General features: G+C 38.7%; 1 protein-coding gene across 1 annotated transcript in view; it reads left to right on the top strand.

Annotated features, from left to right (window-relative positions):
- The window catches only part of LOC134346992 (choline transporter-like protein 1), a 118503-nt gene extending 99468 nt beyond the window's left edge, over positions 1 to 19035 (top strand). Inside the window, exons 11-16 of the mRNA XM_063048933.1 lie at positions 328 to 484; positions 898 to 981; positions 8830 to 8967; positions 10575 to 10811; positions 11316 to 11384; positions 16174 to 19035. Coding sequence (XP_062905003.1) covers positions 328 to 484; positions 898 to 981; positions 8830 to 8967; positions 10575 to 10811; positions 11316 to 11384; positions 16174 to 16197 — 709 coding nt within the window. The 3' untranslated portion in view covers positions 16198 to 19035. The remainder of the gene's footprint in view (positions 1 to 327; positions 485 to 897; positions 982 to 8829; positions 8968 to 10574; positions 10812 to 11315; positions 11385 to 16173) is intronic.
- Positions 19036 to 19571: the final 536 nt, after the last annotated feature.

The raw sequence follows: 19571 nt of genomic DNA, 5'->3' as shown, positions 1-19571 counted from the left end.
CTCATAACTAACATATAGCACATTCCGTGCTGCAGTGAGAGAAAACAAAACTGACCTGCACTGCAACTTCTGAGCTAGCCATCAGTTCATCCATTATATTGTCAGTTACACAAACCAAGTTCTGAAATACTTAAAATAGTTAGAATTTTCTGATAGCATGTGACTTCAGTGAACTAATTTTAATTGTTGAATTTTGCTACTAAAATTCTAAGGTGAAGTTCTGCTCAGATGGGCATACATTAATGTACTGGAATTCTGATGTAATAAAGTGCCTGTGCTTCTCAAATGATCATATTCCAATTACTGCTTTTATCTGAATTTACTCAGAGACAAAAATGACTTGCCTGCAACTCCAATCCTATCTTCCATGCGTCGACTAATTATGTACCACCTGGGAACAGTAGCCAAGGGTTCCTTCATCATCACCTTAATAAAGATCCCACGAATGATCCTTGTGTACATTCACAGCCAACTCAAAGGCAAGGTAAAAATTCATATTCTCTTGCAAACCTTTACATTCATGTTTAAGTATATTGTCATCTGACTGTACATGTATATAACTAAACGAACAACGTTCCTCTGGACCACAGTGCAACCAAATAACATATATCACACACTGCACATAAACCAAAACATTATACTATTAAGTAAGATCACAAAAATATAATTCAAAATACATGTAGTAATATGCAGCATGGGTAAACAGTAAAGTAAACAGCTCACTGTCCTTGTGATGTGACCTCAGTAATGGCAGGGTAGATATTAGTCTCACAGTCTGAGAGAAGAAGCTGTTACCCAGTCTGGCAGTCCTAGTCCTGATTCAACATCACATTGGTATAACTGAAACCAAGTTTTGTCATATTTAAAAGTTTTTTAACACCTTTGTTTAAAATCTAGGAAAATGCCTGTGCAAAGTGCATGCTGAAAGCATGTATGTGCTGCCTGTGGTGTTTGGAAAGGTGCCTGCTCTATCTCAACAGGGTAAGTTTTCCTCATTTTAATTTTGTTTTAATTTGCTTTTAAGTAAGTCTCATGGACTTTTTTGGAAGCCTTTGGACAAGTTACGACAAGAATGTGAACAAGTCACAGCGTAAAAATTTTTAAAAATCCTGAGAATTTATGAATGAACTGTACATCCTTCTGACTATTGTGCAAGTTACTTATTACTGTTGTCATGATTTGGTTGTGCCTCTCACTGTTCTGAAAAAGGTATTAAGCTGTTTCATATACTATGTACAGTGCCTTGAAAAAGAATTCAGCCCCCCCAACACTTGGTTCGGATAAATGAGTATTACAACCAAGGATTTTGATCATTTTAACTGAGAATTTTTATGTGTGAATCACATAACGGCTTTTTTCCCCACGGTAGAGCCCAAAAAAAGCAAGGAAAATTTTAAAGCATGTAAAATACAAAAATTGAAATGTCAGCAGTTCAAAGGTACTCTTTCTCCTTTCCTCACTACTTATTTGAACCACCTCTCGCAGCTATTACAACCAATAGTCTTTTAGGATAAGTCTCTATTAGATTTGCACAGTGTAATGCAGCAAGATTTGCTGATCCCTCCTTGCAAAATTGCTCAAGCTGTGCCAGGTTAGTTAGGGATTGGTGGTGGACAGCAACCTTGAGGTCTTGCCAGAAGATGTTTGTTCGGGTTAATGTCAGGTCCATTCAAGGGCATCAATTTTTTGTTTTGGAAGCCACTCCGTGGTCACTGTGGCAGTATGCTTTGGGTCGCTATCCTGGTGAAAGATGAAATTCCTTGCCAGTTTAAGCTTTCTGGCAGAGGCTTGCAGGTTTTTATCCAGGATCTCTCTGTATTTAGCAGCATTTATCTTCCTGTCAATTCTGACCAGATTTCTATTCCTTGCAGCTGAAAAACATCCCCATTGCATGATGCTACCTCCACCATACTTTGTAGGGATGGTGTCACCTGGTTGATGCACAACATTAGATTTATGCCACACGTACCACTAAAAAAAAACACTTCCTTCTCCTTGCTTCTCCGTGAAGGCTTTGCTAAGTGTCACTTAGAAGATCCTGTAAGGATGTGGTAGAAGGTCTTGTGGTTGGTTGAGATTAAAGTGGAATTTTTTGGCCTCAACACTAAGTGAGACGTGTGCTATAAATCTAATTGGAGCTCGGGGCCTTTCAGGACGTTTTAATGGGTTTCAATCATACGACCTATTAGGCACTTGGCAAAGGCCAATAATAAAAAGTTAGCTTTAAGTGGAGTGACCATCGTGAGAGCGGCTATTGTTTGAGTGGGTCAATGTTAAAGTGATTAGTTTCACGCTTTGACTCAATTGGCCGAGGCGAGAAGAGGTGAAGGCCAAGGTAAGTTACTATCTTCCTTTGTCTATTATTACATAGCTAGTGCAGTGAGAATGGGTCCATTGTTAGTGATGTGTGCTTTATCTGGGATGTGGGAAATCTGAGAGATCTCTAGTCTCCCTGATAGCTACATCTGCATGGGGTGCATCCAGCTGCTGCTCCTTGCAAGCCATGTTAGCATGCTGCAGTTGGATGATTTTTGGTTCATATGGGAGAATGAGGTGATAGAAGCTACATAGAGGTAGTCACCCTTCAGTCGAAGGCAGGTAGCTGGGTGACTGTCATCACAGGGAAAGGGAATAGGGTGACAGTGCAGAATACCACTGTGGCCATTCCCCACAATAATAAGTACCACTTCAGATACTATGGGGGTGGGGGAGGAGGAGGGGGAAACAACTTAGTAGGGAAAAGCTGTAGTGACTAGGTCTCTGACACTAGCTCAGAAGGGAAGAGAAAGATAGCGTGCAGTAGTGAAGGGGATTCCACAGTTAGAGGAGCAGACAGGAGATTTGTGGATGTGAAAGACACACCCAGATGGTGCGTTGCCTCCCAGGTGCCAGGGTTAGGGATGTCTTGGATTGAGGCTACAGCATTCTAAAGTGAAAGAGTGAACAGCCAGAAGTCATGCTATATATTGGTACCACCAACACAGGTAGGAAAAGGCAGGTAGCATAGGGGGTTGGGAGGGTCTGTTGGGAAAAAATTAAATCAAATCTAGAATTCCTGGGAGGAGGGAACCAAACTGAAGAGACAGAGGAAGGGGCAGTTGGCTCACAAATAGAGAAAGCTTGTAGACAGCGCGAGAGGGAAAACAGCTAGGTGATAGAAAAGGGATAGGCTTAGACCGATGATTTGAGATGTGTCTATTTTAATGCTAGGAGTATCATGAACAAAGCGATTGAGCTTAGAGCACAGATCAGTACTTGGAACTATGATGTTGTGGCCATTACAGAGACTTGGATGGCTCAGGGGCAGGAATAGTTACTTAGAGTGCCAGGCTTTAGATGTTTCAGAAAGGATAGGGAGGGAGGCAAAGGAGGTGGGGACGTGGCACTGCTGAACAGAGATAGCACCAAATTTCTTGGTGTTCACTTGGCGGAGAATCTCACCTGGTCCCTGAACACCAGCTGCATAGCAAAGAAAGCCCAGCAGCCTCTCAACTTTCTGCGAAGGCTGAGAAAAGTCCATCGCCCACCCCCCAGCCTCACCACATTCTACAGAGGTTGTATTGAGAGCATCCTGAGCAGCTGCATCACTGCCTGGTTTGGGAATTACACCGTCTCAGATCGCAAGACCCTGCAGCAGATAGTGAACTCAGCTGAGAAGATCATCGGGATCTCTCTTCCCGCCATTACAGACATTTACACCACATGCTACATCCGTAAAGCAAACAGCATTACGAAGGACCCCACGCACCCCTCATACAAACTCTTCTCCCGCCTGCCATCTGGCAAAAGGCACCGAAGTATTCGGGCTGTCACGACCAGACTATGTAACAGTTTCTTCCCCCAAGCCATCAGACTCCTCAATACCCAGTGCCTGGACTGACACTAACCTACTGCCCTCTACTGTGCATATTGTCTTGTTTATTATTTATTGTAATGCCTGCACTGTTTTGTGCACTTTATGCAGTCCTGGGTAGGTCTGTAGTCTAGTGTAGTTTTGTGTTGTTTTACGTAGTTCAGTGTAGTTTTTGTATTGTTCATGTAGCACCATGGTCCTGAAAAACATTGTCTCATTTTTACAGTGTACTGTACCAGCAGTTATGGTCGAAATGACAATAAAAAGTAACTTGACTTGACTTAGTGTCACAGCTGCAGAAAAGGAGGAAGTCGTGGAGGGATTGTCTACTGAGTCTCTGTGGTTGGAAGTTAGGAACATGAAGGAGTCAATAGCAGGTGTTTTTGATAGACCACTCAATAGTAACAGGGACATCGAGAAGCAGATAGGCTGACAGATTCTGGAAGGTGTAATAATAACAGGGTTGTCGTGGTGGGAGATTTTAATTTCCCAAATATTGATTGGCATCTCCCTAGAGCAAGGGGTTTAGATGGGGTGGAGTTTGTTAGGTGTGTTCAGGAATGTTTCCTGACACAATATGTGGATAAGCCTACACGAGGAGAGGCTGTACTTGCTCTGGTATTGGGAAATGAATTTGGTCAGGTGTCAGGACTCTCAGTGGGAGAGCATTTTGTAGATGGTGATCACAATTCTGTCTCCTTTACCGTAGCATTGGCAAGGGATAGGAACAGACATGTTAGGAAAGCTTTTAATTGGAGTAAGGGGAAATATGAAGCTATCAGGCAGGAACTTGGAAGCATAAATTGGGAACAGATGTTCTCAGGGACATGTACGGCAGAAATGTGGCAAATGTTCAGGGATATTTGCATGGCACTCTGCATAGGTACATTCCAATGAGACAGGGAAAGGATGGTAGGGTACAAGAACTGTGGTGTACAAAGGCTGTTGAAAATCAAGTCAAGAAGAAAAGAAAAGCTTACGAAAGGTTCAAAAAATTAGGTAATGATAGAGATCTAAAAGATTATAAGGCGAGCCAGAAGGAGCTTAAGAATGAAATTAAGACAACCAGAAAGGGCCATGAAAAGTCTTTGGTGAGCAGGATTAAGGAAAACCCCAAGACATTCTACAAGCATGTGAAGAGCAAGCTGATAAGACATGAGAGAATAGGACCAATCAAGTGTGATAGTGGAAAAGTTTATATGGAACCGGAGGAGCTACTTTGCTTCAGTATTCACTACGGAAAAGGACCTTGGTGATTGTCGGGATGACTTACAGAGGACTGAAAAGTTTGGGCATATAGACATTAAGAAAGAGGATGTGCTAGAGCTTTTGGAAAGCATCAAGTTGGATAAGTCACCGGGATCGGACGTGTTTTCCCCCAGGCTACTGTGGGAGGCAAGGGAGGAGGTTGCTGAGCCTCTGGCAATAATGGGGACGAGGAAGGTTCCAGATGATTGGAGGGTTGCAGATGTTGTTCCCTTATTCAAGAAAGGGAGTAAAGATAGCCCAGGAAATTATAGACCACTGAGTCTTACCTCGCTGGTTGCTAAGTTGATGGAAAAGATGCTGAGAGGCAGGATTTATAAATATTTGGAGAGGCATAATGTGATTAGGAATAGACAGCATGGCTTTGTCAAAGGCAGGTCGTGCCTTACAAGCCTGATTGAATTTTTTGAGGATGTGACTAAACATATTGATGAAGGTAGAGTAGTAGATGTAATGTATATGGATTTCAGCAAGGCATTTGATGAGGTACCCCATGCAAGGCTTATTGAAAAAGTAAGGAGGCATGGTTTACAGATGTGCTATGGAGGGGCCACTGCACAGGATCAGAAAAACTGCAGAAAGTTGTCAACTTCATCATGGTCACTATCCTCTCCAGCATGCAGGACACCTTCAAAATGCGATGCCTCAAAAAGGTGGCATCCATCTTTAAGGACCTCTATCACCTAGGACATGTCCTCTTCTCATTGCTACTCTCAAGGAAGAGGTATGGGTGTCTGAAGAGACAAGCTGAACATTTTAGCAACATCTACTTACCCTCTGCTATCAGATTTCTGAATAAACAATGAACCCATATACACTACCTCACTATTTTTTCTTTTTTTCTGGCTGTTGCACAACTTATTTCATATCTATATTTCCTATTGTAATTTATAGTTTTAATTATTATGCATAGCAAGGTCCTGCTGCTGCAAAACAACAAATTTCATAAAATGTGCCAGTGATATTAAATCTGATTCTGATTAACATCTCCCTTGCTGACTATCAACACAAGCATACCTCAAGTATATGCACTTAGCCCTCTGCTATACTTTCTCTACTTGTGACTGTGTGGCTAAGCACGGCACGAACACCATATAAACATTTGATGATCCCGCTGTTGCTTGGAGAATCTTAGATGGTGATAAGGAACCTTCAGTAGTGAAATAAATACAAGAAAATCTGCAGATGCTGGAAATCCAAAGCAACGCACACAAAACGCTGGAGGAACTCAGCAGGCCAGGTAGCATGTATGGAAAAGATTACAGTCAACGGTTCGAGCCGAGACCCTTCATTAGTGCTGATGAAGGGCCTCCACTCGAAATATTGACAGCTTACTCTTTTCCATAGATGCTACCTGGCCTGCTGAGTGCATTCAGCATTTTGTGTGTGTTCTAAGGGTGAAATAGATCAGCAGGTTGAATGGTGTCGCAACAGCAACCTCCTGCTCAATGTCAGCAAGTCCAACGAGCTAATTGTGGACTTCAGGACAGGGAAGTCAAGAGAGCACACACCAGTCCTCTTTAAGGGCTCATCGGTGGAATGTTCCTGGATGTCAACATTTCAGACAATCTATCCAGGGCCCAAGACATCAATGCAATCCAGAAAAGAGGCAATCCAGTGATTCTACTTCATCAGTCTGAGGAGATTTAGTATGTCCACCAATTATTGTTGTACATTTATATAGATGTATCTGGAGAATATTCTGACTGGTTGCACCACAATCAGGTACAGAGCCTTCAACATGCAGGACTGCAAGAAGCTGCAGAGGATTGTGGGTCAGCCAGTTCGGTCAGGGGCGCAACCCTCATCATCATCAAGGACATCTTCAAGTGGCCGTGCCTCAAGACTGCGGCATCCATCCTTGTTGTTTTTGCTAATTATCGTCGTTTGTATCTGGCTAAAAAGCTGCAACCCTGCTGTTCCAGTAGCCACTCTTGTTACTAACATAAGAAAGCTCCTATTCCTATTTAACCTATGATTCAACTGGTTTTCTGTTGCCATTAATTGCTTAATTTTCAGGAATAGAATCACCTTTAATGTCAGTCAGATCAGTGAATCCTGCCAAGAAGAATTTATTATCACCAAGCTGATTGTTCCATTTGTAATATTCCACATTTCAGGGATTTCTCTGGACAAATCCCAAGAGGGAATTTTTCTTTTAATCTATGGAATTACTTAATCATCTGTTTATTAATTTGAATGCTGGGTATCTGAAATAACAGCTGGAACTATTTAAGTCAGACTACACTTGTGGAGAGAGGAACAGTTAATATTTCAGTTCTTTTGTGTCTTTGCCAATTTATTCTGATCCAAGGGCATTGAGGAGAACCTGTTTCCAGTGGCAGGGGAGTCAGATAAGTTTGTTGATAGTAGAGCAATAAATGAGATGAAGAGAATATTTGTGAATTGATGTTTTCTGGAATGGATTGTCTGAAAAGATGATCAAAGCCTATTCAAGATTGACCAGTTTGCGCTGAAGGTTCTGAAGTTAAGCAAGTTTCAGACTTATGTAAATCCACTACATCCAGCTTGTGATGAATGCAGCAGCAGAACTCTGCTTTACTCGTGTTTCTCTAACACTAGATTGAGTAATCTATCTTTCTGCCCACCTTCCTCCTGTCTCACCATCCCCACAGATAGCTTACCACCAGCACTGACCAATCCTCAACCAGTCAGAACTCCCAAAGGATTAGAGTCCTGATTCATTTGGATGGAGATTCCAAATCTGGAGGTTAGGAGGGAAATAACAGGTTACTTATTTTGTTCATAAATATTTCATTGTGTTTTAATTTTGCTTTTAATTTCTATAAACTTTTTTTGCAGGAATCTTATGGTTTCAAGTGTCTTTGAATACCAGATGCATTTAAAAATATGTTAAATTATAGACCTGGGTTTGACAGAAGATGAAGCCCTCCCATCTTCCCCCACCCCCAAACTCTGTCCTCTTTGAAAGCTCATAGGGGTATTTTGGAACCTAATTGTTAATTCACCATCTGACTGATTTGCCTCTGATTATGGAGGATTAGATGAGTTAAATAATAGGTCTGGAATTCCAACTGATGGGTGAATTTGCTGCAGTAACTTTTCAGAAAAAAAAACTGTGAAATGTAACTGGGCTTTATTTGAAAGAAAGGTAATCGGGAATATTGGACCACTCTTGCATATAGCTGACATTGATATAATGGGAGAAATGGTTTTAACTGTATTTTGATTCTCTGATGACCAATAGGAAAGTGCCGATAGAAAGTGTGCAGAGTACTCTCCACTGAGAAATATAGGACCCCACTGAAAGGTAGGCTCTAGGGAACTTCCAATTGGAAATTTTAAGAAAGGTTGTTGTGAGGGAGTTCTTATAAGTGAAAACCAGAGCAAACGACACATGAAAATCATGAAAAACTCATGTGATGAAAAAGGGAATAATGAAGTATGTCATGCATAATGTAGAATCTTTACCTCTAGGACAACAGTCATGGAAACAACTGGCTGCTTAGAAAGTAAGCATACGGTGTGGTGTAAAATATAAAATACATCAGTCTTTTTCCAGAATGTCAGCCTTGTGTACTTAATCATTCCAATCTCAATGCTACAGTGTGATGGACTTTTTCAAACTGATGCAGATAAATTATTCTATTAAAGGAATATTTCATGAAATTAAAATAGCTCCACTTGAAATATAGATGTTAATAAAGCTGTATCTTTTGTATTTATAGAATGCATACATAGCAACAGCCATAAATAGTACCAGCTTTTGCACATCTGCCAAGGATGCCCTTGTGATTCTGGTGGAGAATGCTATGAGAGTGGCAGCAATAAACACAGTTGGTGATTTTGTTCTGTTACTGGGAAAGGTTTGTAACCTGCCTATTTATTTTGGTTTTGTTATATCTGACAATGTCTTTAAGAACAATCCTTATCAGTACAGAATGCTGCATCTAATGCAGTTTGGATCCGTAAGCAAGAGATCAGACAGTATCAGTCAAGAGAAACTGAAAAGCCAATGATATTTCATGAGAACTGGGGGAAATGATTTAAAGATGATAGTTAAAATACAAGGAAGTAGAGGAGGTGAGGAAGAACACAAAGGGATTTGTGTGATTAGTAGAATGTTGTGGAGATGAGCAACAGTTCAACACAAAATAGGGTTAGAGCATGGTATATTAAACAAAGGAGTGAAGAACTTCGAGAAGGTGCAAATGAAAATAGTTGAATCTAAATTTAGTATCCTGCGCACTTCTATATTGGTGTGGAAAATATGCATCCTGATTAGTCTAATTCATGATCGTCTCCTTGTTCTTGATTCCTCCTAATGGATAAAATTTCTTTTTTCTGTATGAGACTCACCAGATCCTATATGCCAGTAAATAAATGCTATGTTTCTCTTGCTGGCCCAGTACAAAATGTCCAGTTAATTTGTGAATTGAATTTCTATACTTAACATTTATTCAGTTTAGTAAAATGGCAGTCCCATTGTCTGGCACATCTAAAAAGGAGCTGTTATTGGTTAACCAAGTTTAAAGCAACAGCGAAGAGCCTGTTCAGCACTGCTGATCTCTTGTTTAAATTAAGATGAAGCCAAGATGTAAGTACATTTGTGCCTAGAACTGTTGACCCTCACAATTACTGTTTTCACCCATCACACTATTTTATTTTGAGCACTGAAGCTGTACAAATCTTTACAATTTATTTAAACTTGCTACCCTTCAGTCAAAGCTGTAGAGGTAACAATAACCCATGGAGAGACTGAAAGCCTGTAGTTCTGGAGATTGTAATACTAAAAGTAGGCCATTAAGGTTCTTTATAAATATGCAGGCAGGACTTGATTATCCAGTAGAGTCTAGAAAGGTGCCAATCTCCTAAATGTATCGAAGAAATCACATCAGGTGTGTACATGCTTTCCTGGCTGCAGCTTTCCTTCCCGGTTTCTCTCGTCTCCAACTGTACAACCTTCCCAAGATATTTTTGCCCTTCCAATTCTGGCCTCAGTAACTGTAAGTTTATTTGCACCACTATGGATGACTTAGACTCTCAAACCTGGAGGTTTCCTACCTCACCAACCCATATTTTTTTTCAGCTTTCTCTGTTAGCAAGGAGGATTTGAGGAGCCTCTTAATCAAATATAACATTGGTCATCTGCCTTGTTGCATTTTTCCTGAGCTTGCTTTGTGAAGCACTGGGGTCTGTTTATTTTATTGTTTATTCTTAATGAAGACAGGGTTCACACACATGGCGTTTGACATATTTGAATTTAAGAATCAATTTTTGAAACTTCTATTGAATTACTTATGAAGCATTCCAAGATTTTGGAGTTTTGTGAACAAAAATTATTTATTTTTATTTTCCTAAGCCCATGTAACAATTTCTACCTGCAAAGGCATGTAGACAGATTAATTGCTATAAAATATTTCTAAACTTCTGATTCAATTGTTAATCTATTGCCATTTTGTTCTACTTTCAGCTACTTATAGTGTTAGTCACTGGTTTTATTGGGATAGTACTTCTCAACTACCAGCGTGATTATACCGTGTGGGTCCTCCCGCTCATCATCATTTGCCTGTTCGCCTTCTTTGTGTCACACTGCTTCTTGTCCATTTATGAGATGGTAGTGGATGTCCTTTTTCTGTGCTTTGCTGTTGACTGCAAACACAATGATGGGAGTCCTGGTCGAGAGTATTACATGGACAAAAGTTTGATGGTGAGTTGTAGAGAAAGTTCTATGTGTGACTTGTTGATTGATATTCCAAGAGATTTGTGTTGGAATGTTTGGCAAACTTTAAGGGATCAAGGTCAGGATTTTGAGCTTGGAGAACCTTAAATGATTTCTCATGTTGGACCAGAACTAATAATTAATGTTCTGTGTCACTGATCTCCTAATGAATAGCAATTTGATCTGATTTCATTTTGCAATATACTTTAATTTCCCAATGCTGATGTGTTGAGTTGAAACAATGCTGATTCATTCCCCTTTTTAAAAGTTCATTTGCTGTGTGGTATCTGATTTGATAAACTTGAGTCCACATATATAATTCAATATTGCATCGATCAGGTGAGAAATTCTGATTTTGATTTTTAAATAATAAATTGGCTAATGGATTTTTTCACAGATTGCATACAAAATTAATTACTTTATGGTTAATTAAGATCTAATGTGAATTCTGATCTTCAGCACACTTAACTTTATACTTATTATTTGTTTCAGGAATTTATGGATGAGAGTAAGAAAGCAATGCGATCTGTCTCTGGTAATAGAGCTGAAATGAAGTCAATGGTAGGTGATAGTGAGGAATTGACCACCCTCCACGAGTTTCACTGTTACTACTTGTGTGTCTCTTTCTTTGTGGACTGGTCTCACTCTGGTGAAGTCCTTGCTTTGTGCATTTCTCAGGATTTTCTGCTCTTCCTCTTTATCTATTTACCAATCAGCTCCATAGGAGAGATTATTTCTTTATTTCGCCTTCCTCCTATAGCAGTAAGCTGAAACTGTGACACAGTAAGAATTTTAGCTTTTAAGTATAAAAGTATAAACCCCACAATTTTCATCTTGGCATGTGGTAAAGAATTGAAGTCTTAAACATGAGAATTTTTGCAGGTGCTTGAAATCCAGAGCAACACATTAAAATTGCTGGAGGAACTTAGGAGTTCAGGCTGCCTCTATGGAGATGAATAAACAGCTGACATTTTGGGCTGAGACCTTTCTTCAGGACTGGGAAGTGTTGCTGATGTAAGTAGGAAGGGACTAAATTAAGGGGGATAGAATGGAGTTGAGGTATGCAGGCACAAGTTCGGTGGGACAGGAGCAGGCAGAGAAAATAGGCCTACTTGTATGGTCAGGTTTGTGGATCTTGGATAGGAGGTAGAAGCAAGCAGTGTGGGGTAAAGGAACTATGAGAGTGACAGGGAATGGGAGTTCTCCAGAGTTGATGAGGCCAGTGATGGTGTCAGAGACATTTATGGCTCAGAGTGAGGTCCTCTTCAAGGAGTAGGTATGCAGAGGTATCCAAGTGTTTCTTTGTGGCTTTCAGCAAGGTAGAGGTCAGTCCGCCTCACTACAACTGTGAGTTTGTTGGTAAGGTTGGGATTGGTGTGGAGGGCAGTGTGTTCAGAGAGGGGAAGGTTTGTTGAGGAGTGCTGAAGTGAAGAGAGTTGATGTCTCATTGGCAATTGGAGATGAAAAGATCCAGAGCAGGCAGAAAACCAGAGCGGGGTGCCCAAGAGGAGGGTTGGAGATGGGAGAAGAGGTCATCTTCAATGTGGGGTGTAAAATTCCTGCCAAAGTGGGCTCGGAGACGGAGGCTACAGAAGAAGAGCTCGGTGTTGTGACGGGCGCAGACTCACTGAGGCGCCGGTGAAGGGGCCCAGACCTGAAAAAGGGTCTTGGCCCAAAATGTCATTTCCATTGATGCTGCCTGACCTGAAGAATTGAAGTTTAATATCTCCGCAGCATACTGACAGAAAATTATTGCTTGTACTGGCAACAGCATAGATAATTATTGAATATTTTGGCTTATTCTGTATTGTTGTTCCTCATTCACTGTTGCCATGATCTGCGAGTGAATGATGGCATTTTCTCAAGGTCAAATTGCCTTGTCAGTTGTATTTCCTGCTAGAATGATCATTGCTGAGCCCATTAAGATTAGGTAGAGATTGCAGTTGGTATATAGCAACTTTGCAGAATGAGACATTGAGTTCAAAATGCTACCTTTGGATTTAGAAACACTCAAATGAGTTTGATCAGGTTATGGGATGATCATTTAGTAAATACATTTGTATTTGTATGTGTCCAGCATTGTTTTGATAGTAAATATTTGCAATATTGAAAAAAGGGCTCCCTTGTTAAAAGATTACAGTGTGTGATCTGGTTTGATTTTATTTTGTAACTTTTTCTGAAGACAGATGCATGGAATGTCAAATATCAGAAGTCATTAATAAACAAGCTTGAGATTATGTTACTTCTTTAAAAAAAAATCTTTATTATGTGCAGGGAGGCTATGAGTTTCAGAATTCAGTATTCATCAACACTTCGCTAGTCTCAGGTGCTGCTGTTGAATGATGACCATATTATAACACTGTGCAATAGCCGAACAATTCCATTCTCTCTGCTTTGCTAGTTTGCCATCTTTTTTGTGTTGCACATGAAACTAATAAATTGCTTTCAGGCTTAATTTTTTTCTGTCTTTAACATATCATTGTTAATTTTCTTTAACATCACTGTTAATATGTAATTTTTTTTGCCATATGTATTTGGAGTAAGTAAACATTCTTTTTTCTGATGGCTGTCTTTTAAAAAAGTTAGTTTAAAAGAAAACCATTTTGGGAATTGTAAAGTTTGTCAGTTTGAGCACTTGAATAAATGCTTGCCCTAATAAAAGGGCCAATGGAATCCTGTTGATATGGGTCACTAATGTAGGAAGCATGACTAGAAATTCAGGAAACAAGATCTGACAATATGATAGGTAATGTATTTTAAGGCCATTGACTGAGGGGTAAATAGTATTTATTTTCCTTTATCAATTGATCTTTTTTAATTACCTCCATGCTAACAATAAATGTCAACTGACATTTAGATTTAGATTTTGCTTTCAGAATGCTGCACGTGGTTTTCAATACATATCACTCCAATTTACCTCTGGGATGGGATGAACTACTCAGTGGTTCCACAGTCACTAAAAGAAACAGAAGAGTTAAAGCACTGACACAAAGTATTTGTACAGTTGCTATTCAGATAATGAGAATTCTGTTAAAAGTTATAGAGTTGTGGGGGAGGGAATTGTGCTCCAGTCTGTTTGACCTAGCAGGAATGTTATGAATGATCTCCAGCATTAAAAACCAAGCACCTTGTAGCAACAATCTGTAAATGATGGAATCACCTATGGTGCTAAACACGTTTAATGATGGATTGCCAAATAGGCTTGTATGAACAGCTGTTTGAATAGATCACCATGATCAGTGAAGAAACATGCTGTCTTAAAAGAAGCAACACAAAGCTAGTGTTATCACAATGTATAACTAGCAGTTTGGCTCCTGCTCTGGTATCCTCCAAAGTCAGGCTAAATGGTTGGCATAATCATGGTACATCATTCTGATATGGTCACATTTGGAGCTCAAATGCTAATGCACCTGATTGAAGATTTTAATACTTGAAATTTAGTTTTACAAACGCTAATAAAATCCACAAAGCAACCCCTCTCCCTCCCCAAACAGAATCAGAATTAGAAACTTATTAAATTTTATCATGGGCTTGAGCAAGGATATCTTTCAGAATAGTGTCATATGCAGATGCGGCTGCAGTCAGTACTTTGATGAAGTTTCAGCCAGGATTTCAACTCTGGCGTAAATATTGAAAGCACAACTTTTTAACTCTAGCAACTATGCTTCTCACAGAGCCATGGTTGATACTTATTTTAGCATAAACCTTTGTGATGTGAAATGTGTGAAAGTACCAGACTTTTTGGTAACTTGGTATTGGAATTTTACATATTTTAAAATTGGCAAAGCAAAATCTTAGTCACAGAGTTTTGATTATCATATTAAATTCACATATTTCAATGTAGATTATATTTCAAAAGCAAAAGGTATGTGTGATGCCCAGTCTGATGAAGTTCATCCTCTGAGTTGAAGGAAAAACTGGTTTCATTGGGTCAATGGTTCCTTCAGTTAATCCTCTTTAAATGCTTTAGAAGCTGCGGGGAAGAAAAGTGCCTAATCTAATTACTGACTTATTGCATAGATTGCTTAATACAAAAAGATAGCAAGAAGTAGAACAGCACAGCAATTTCAATTAAAATTCCAAATGAATTTTAATGTTGATTTCTTACGTTGTGTCATTTTCTTTTCAATGAAGCTTCTATTTTGAGAATGTGCTTTGTTTCTCAAAGATCACTTAAAACAAACAATGAATAATAAGGGAAAGAACACAAAGCTTGCTCTAGTGTATTTTTATCCCCTACACTTATCCTAAGCATTAATAGGACACATCATTTTAATTCTAGGAATTGTCATGAAGCAGGAGATTTATCTGCCATTGAATGTTGTTTAAAGCAGATCATCTGCGATTATGACATTGACTCAAAGCATACTTGTGACATGTGTCTGAAACACCATGCAGGCAAGAGTCTTTTGTGGCCCTCTGGCACCCAACTTCTTTGAGGTCTCCTGGCTGTCATATTCCCATCTCACAGAATAGCAACTGAGCTTCAAGAGGCAGAATCTGATACGCCATGTCTGCAATGTCTTGATGGCCTTTTAACAACTTGTGCTTTCAATTGAAACCAAATGTGTCTCAGAGACACTTTGAAACTGTTAGAATATAATGAAAAAATATAGAATTTTAGTTCAAAATTAATTAAAATAGAAATTATAAATTAAATTTTTTAAAAATTGTGAAGGATGTTGACCGTTTTTCATGTAGATGAGGTCATGTTAAATCTGGAATTGATCCAAGACTCAGTGGTGGAGTGAAAGGTCAGCAAATATCTCTCCTCCAGCCACTGACTCTCAGGAGGTATATAGCCAGCAGCTCTGTTACAAACCTCTGGAGAAAATGGAGTACAAATCAGCCCATTGCTGTTTGTAGTGCTTACCATGTAGAAACTGGCTTCCATGTTCTTACATTGCTTCAAAAATATCTCATTGTCAGGAGTTTTGGACATTCTGGTGTGAAAGAGACCAGATACCGGCAAGATTCTTCTTAATAGTACTTAGATTAGATTAGACATCATAGTTGATGTACAAAGTGTACACTTGACATCATTGTGGCTTTATGATGTTTTGGCAAATGCAGAATGGGTAAATGGCCAAACATGAGCTAAAAGTCTATCTTTAATCAACACAGTTATCCCATCAGCTGCGGAACTTCAGAAATATTTTTAAAAGTTTTCTCAAAACGACTCGGATTGGATGGAAAATAGCCTGTAAACCTTTTTAGAGGTGGCCATTATTGAGCAAAATATTTGAATATAATTCAATTGGGGATGGAGGAGGAAAAATGGTTATCAAAATGTAACTCTTTTAATTCAAGTAGTCTAAGTTTGCGTTGCACTACTGTTTGTGTTTTCTAGGCCTCTGAAGCTCGTAACGCTTGATTTCAGGATATCTAAGGAGCACAGGCAATACGTCACTTTTGTACTTTTGTGTGCATTCCTATTAACCCTCAAAAGGCAAGGGCATCTGATGGTTCTTAACTGTGTTTTGTTTTGATAAATTTTGTTTTTTTTTCAACTGGAGTGTTGCCAGTTTGCATTGACAAGGAACCTAATCAAAGCAAAACACCTTGGCTTTAGCTATATAACTGAAAATGTCCACTAACATTTATGGGGGGAATTGCATAACCATTTACTGTGCAAATTTGGAAATTGTGACCATTTTTTGTAAATCTATATTTTGCTCTGTAGATATCATGCACTCATTTTGTATGCAGAACCTGCAGAATATTTTATATGACAGCAGTGCTGTAGTACTTTTTAAAATAGCATAATGGTATTTAAAATCTTTGCTCTTTGTTGCTTGTGCAGTACACTGCAGTCCTGTTGCAATATTCCTAATGAAATTGCTATACTAAAAACTCAGGATAAAACTCTCAGCTTTTTAGTAACTCTTTTTGTCAGGGAAACTGTCAGAACCTTGGGGTTTCCACAGCTACTAAATGCTGCACATGGAGAAGTTTTGCAAGTAGAATGGAAGATTGTTCATGAAGTGTAGACTTGAAACATTACTCTGCTTAAGCAGGGTTCATTCAACAAGAAGGTGAACACTATAGATAAGCAATCTCTTTTACTTCAACTGAATTTTCTGACCACAGCTTAATTTTCACATTGGAGTTGTCACTTGGTAAAAGCAGTGAGACAGCTGGGGAGATCTGGTAACTTGGGACAACTGAGTTGGCTGTGCTTGGGGGTGGAGTGGTGATATCCAGCAGTTGTTGAAAGCCACAGCCTTTTGAATAAAAATGGGAACTTATAGAGATATTTAAGATTAGGCAGCAGCTGTGGAGAGAGGGGTTAGAAACATGTTATTAACATTAAATGTTATGTTTCACCTCATCTCAAATATTTTGCTTTATTCCTTTTTAGTTTCCCAAAATAATGTAGAAAAGTCACATAGAAGAAAACTAAGTTGATACACCACCATAACCCTGCTTTAAATTATCAGTACCTTCTGTCCTTAGTTTCTCAATAGTGCACAAATGGTATAATTCTGCTGATTAGTCAGTCCAGGGCTCTGGAGTTTAATGGATTAGGAGAGATGGAATCTGCGTAGCTTGCTCGTGCAGAGACCCTTCCCTGTCTTTGTGTTTAGAGTTTAGTTATTATTTTACCACCACCTTAATATGTTTAATCTTTTAAACCTTTAGCCACGATGGCTGATGGAAAATCCATGAGGTCATGTGCACCAGAAGCATTTCTATTCTCTGTTCGGTCCAGTCCTCCTCTCTGACCCTCTTAATTTACCCCTCCAGCTAGACTTCCTGTTTTGTCTTCAAGGAATCAATCGTTAGTCCCTCCAGTGCTTTGTCTGTTTTTACTTATTCTTGTATCAAGCATCTTAGAGTTGTGGTCAAATAATGTGGCACAGTGGAGTTATCAGCTTAGTGAAATTAAGGATGGCTTTATTAAATCAGTAACTTTGGCCCTACTGGAATTGTACTGTAATATAATCATTAGAAAACCAATAACTGCAGTTAATATGAAGGGTGATCATGTAAATGTTTTATTAAATATGAGTATTGATAGCATATTTCCTTTTTATAGAGAAAAGCAAAACTAGAGGCCATTATCATAAGATAGAAATCTGAAAGGGAATCCAAAAGAGGCCTCAAGCATGTGAGAATGTAGACTCATTCCCGTTGGGTGTGATTAAGGTGTATAACTCATACATTTATGGGGAAGCTGGTCAGGCATAAGAGGAGAAAAGGGACTAGGGACCACACTGGAAAAATAGGAAGAGGCTTGAGTGAAGTTTTAATTTTTGGGCCTCATCTCCTACTTCCATATTATATATCCTATGTCATAAATTGTATTCCGGACAGTATGAAACTTGAATTGATTTTTATTAATTTGTTTGACGTTCTAGAATTGTGCTGTAAAGATTTTTTTAAAGTAAAGCGTGTAACAACTGCTACAGTTTATGAATGCATTTCTAATGTGATTTGATAATATCTGAACTAATGTCACACTCCAGTCTTGATTTCCAGTTGTATTGCTGGGCTTTGGTGTCACTTGTTGCCGGAGTAAACCATTGATTGTTGCAGCACTTCTGAAGCAAAAGCTCAACAGTTCAGAATAATGCATTAAAACTAAATTATTTATCTGTAGTATTCATCTATCTTTTGTGAAATCAGGTGTACAGTCAGTTCCTAATTAGTGTACCCATGAATACAATTGGGATTTATTTCACTGGTGATAGGAATTTTTAGATTAAAAGAATCTTTAAGATGACATTATAAGGGACCAAACTAAATTCATTTTCAGGCAAATTTATAAAGTTTTTTTTAACATGTTGACTTTTCATGTTTCATATGACTGTCTTGTGTCAAATAATGATATCTGTGGAAGGTAGAAATCTGGGTGCTTCGTGAGCACTTGGATCCAGTGAAATATATTTGCATTCAGTACGCTGTCTGGTCTGTTTTCATTGGCTCCTCCCGTTGTAAATGATACGAGCTTGAAATGTAATATTCCAAGTCAGTTGTTTTTAAAACATCTGGAATATGCTATTGACCAAATCGTTGGAGATTGCTCAGGGTGAATGTTTTCTTCAATGTGCCATTGGCAAATTTTACAGAGAATTTAGTGTAACAGATTATTTTTGTGTTTGCTCTCAAGTTGTCACCTGTCATTAGCAATGTGCCACACTGACTTTTTTTAATATTATGTAGTTTAAATTCCTGATGTATCATTTTTTTAATATTTGTATATTAAAATTTTAATAAAACATGGTTTGGCTCATGTGCATTATTTTTCAAAAACATTGGTCTTATTTTGACACAGGTTTGCTTTTTTGATGTATATTTGATTATTTACAAAGTCTAATCTGTCATGCTGGAGAAGTGCTAAGCATTTGAAAGAAGGCAAATTAATGCTAAACACTTAAATAGCAAGAAAATTCGACCCTAGAAGATTATTATCCTTTCAGACTTGTTTTTAGATTTTGTCATTTATCCCAAACAAAGCAATTACATTTACAGCTCCATTTAGTTAATAATTTCATAGTTATTTTTGATCAAATTGTACACAAAATAAGGGTTTGGGATAAAGGCCAATTTGAGCAATGTCCTGAGGTCTTCCTGCATTCCAAAATTTTTTAGCATTTATGTAGTGTAGGTCACCATGAGAGTGAAAGAATTTGTGGTGTAACTGCCCCTCCCTTCTGTCAGCAGTTCATAAGCTTTTTTTTGGACATTGTTCTCACAAATTGGCCTCTTGTTTGTTTTTTTTTAAATTTTTCTGTTGCTTTAATG

Source organism: Mobula hypostoma, chromosome 5 (assembly GCF_963921235.1).
Source record: "Mobula hypostoma chromosome 5, sMobHyp1.1, whole genome shotgun sequence".
NCBI classification, from domain to species: domain Eukaryota; kingdom Metazoa; phylum Chordata; class Chondrichthyes; order Myliobatiformes; family Myliobatidae; genus Mobula; species Mobula hypostoma.
This window is presented reverse-complemented; position numbering and strand designations above follow the sequence as displayed.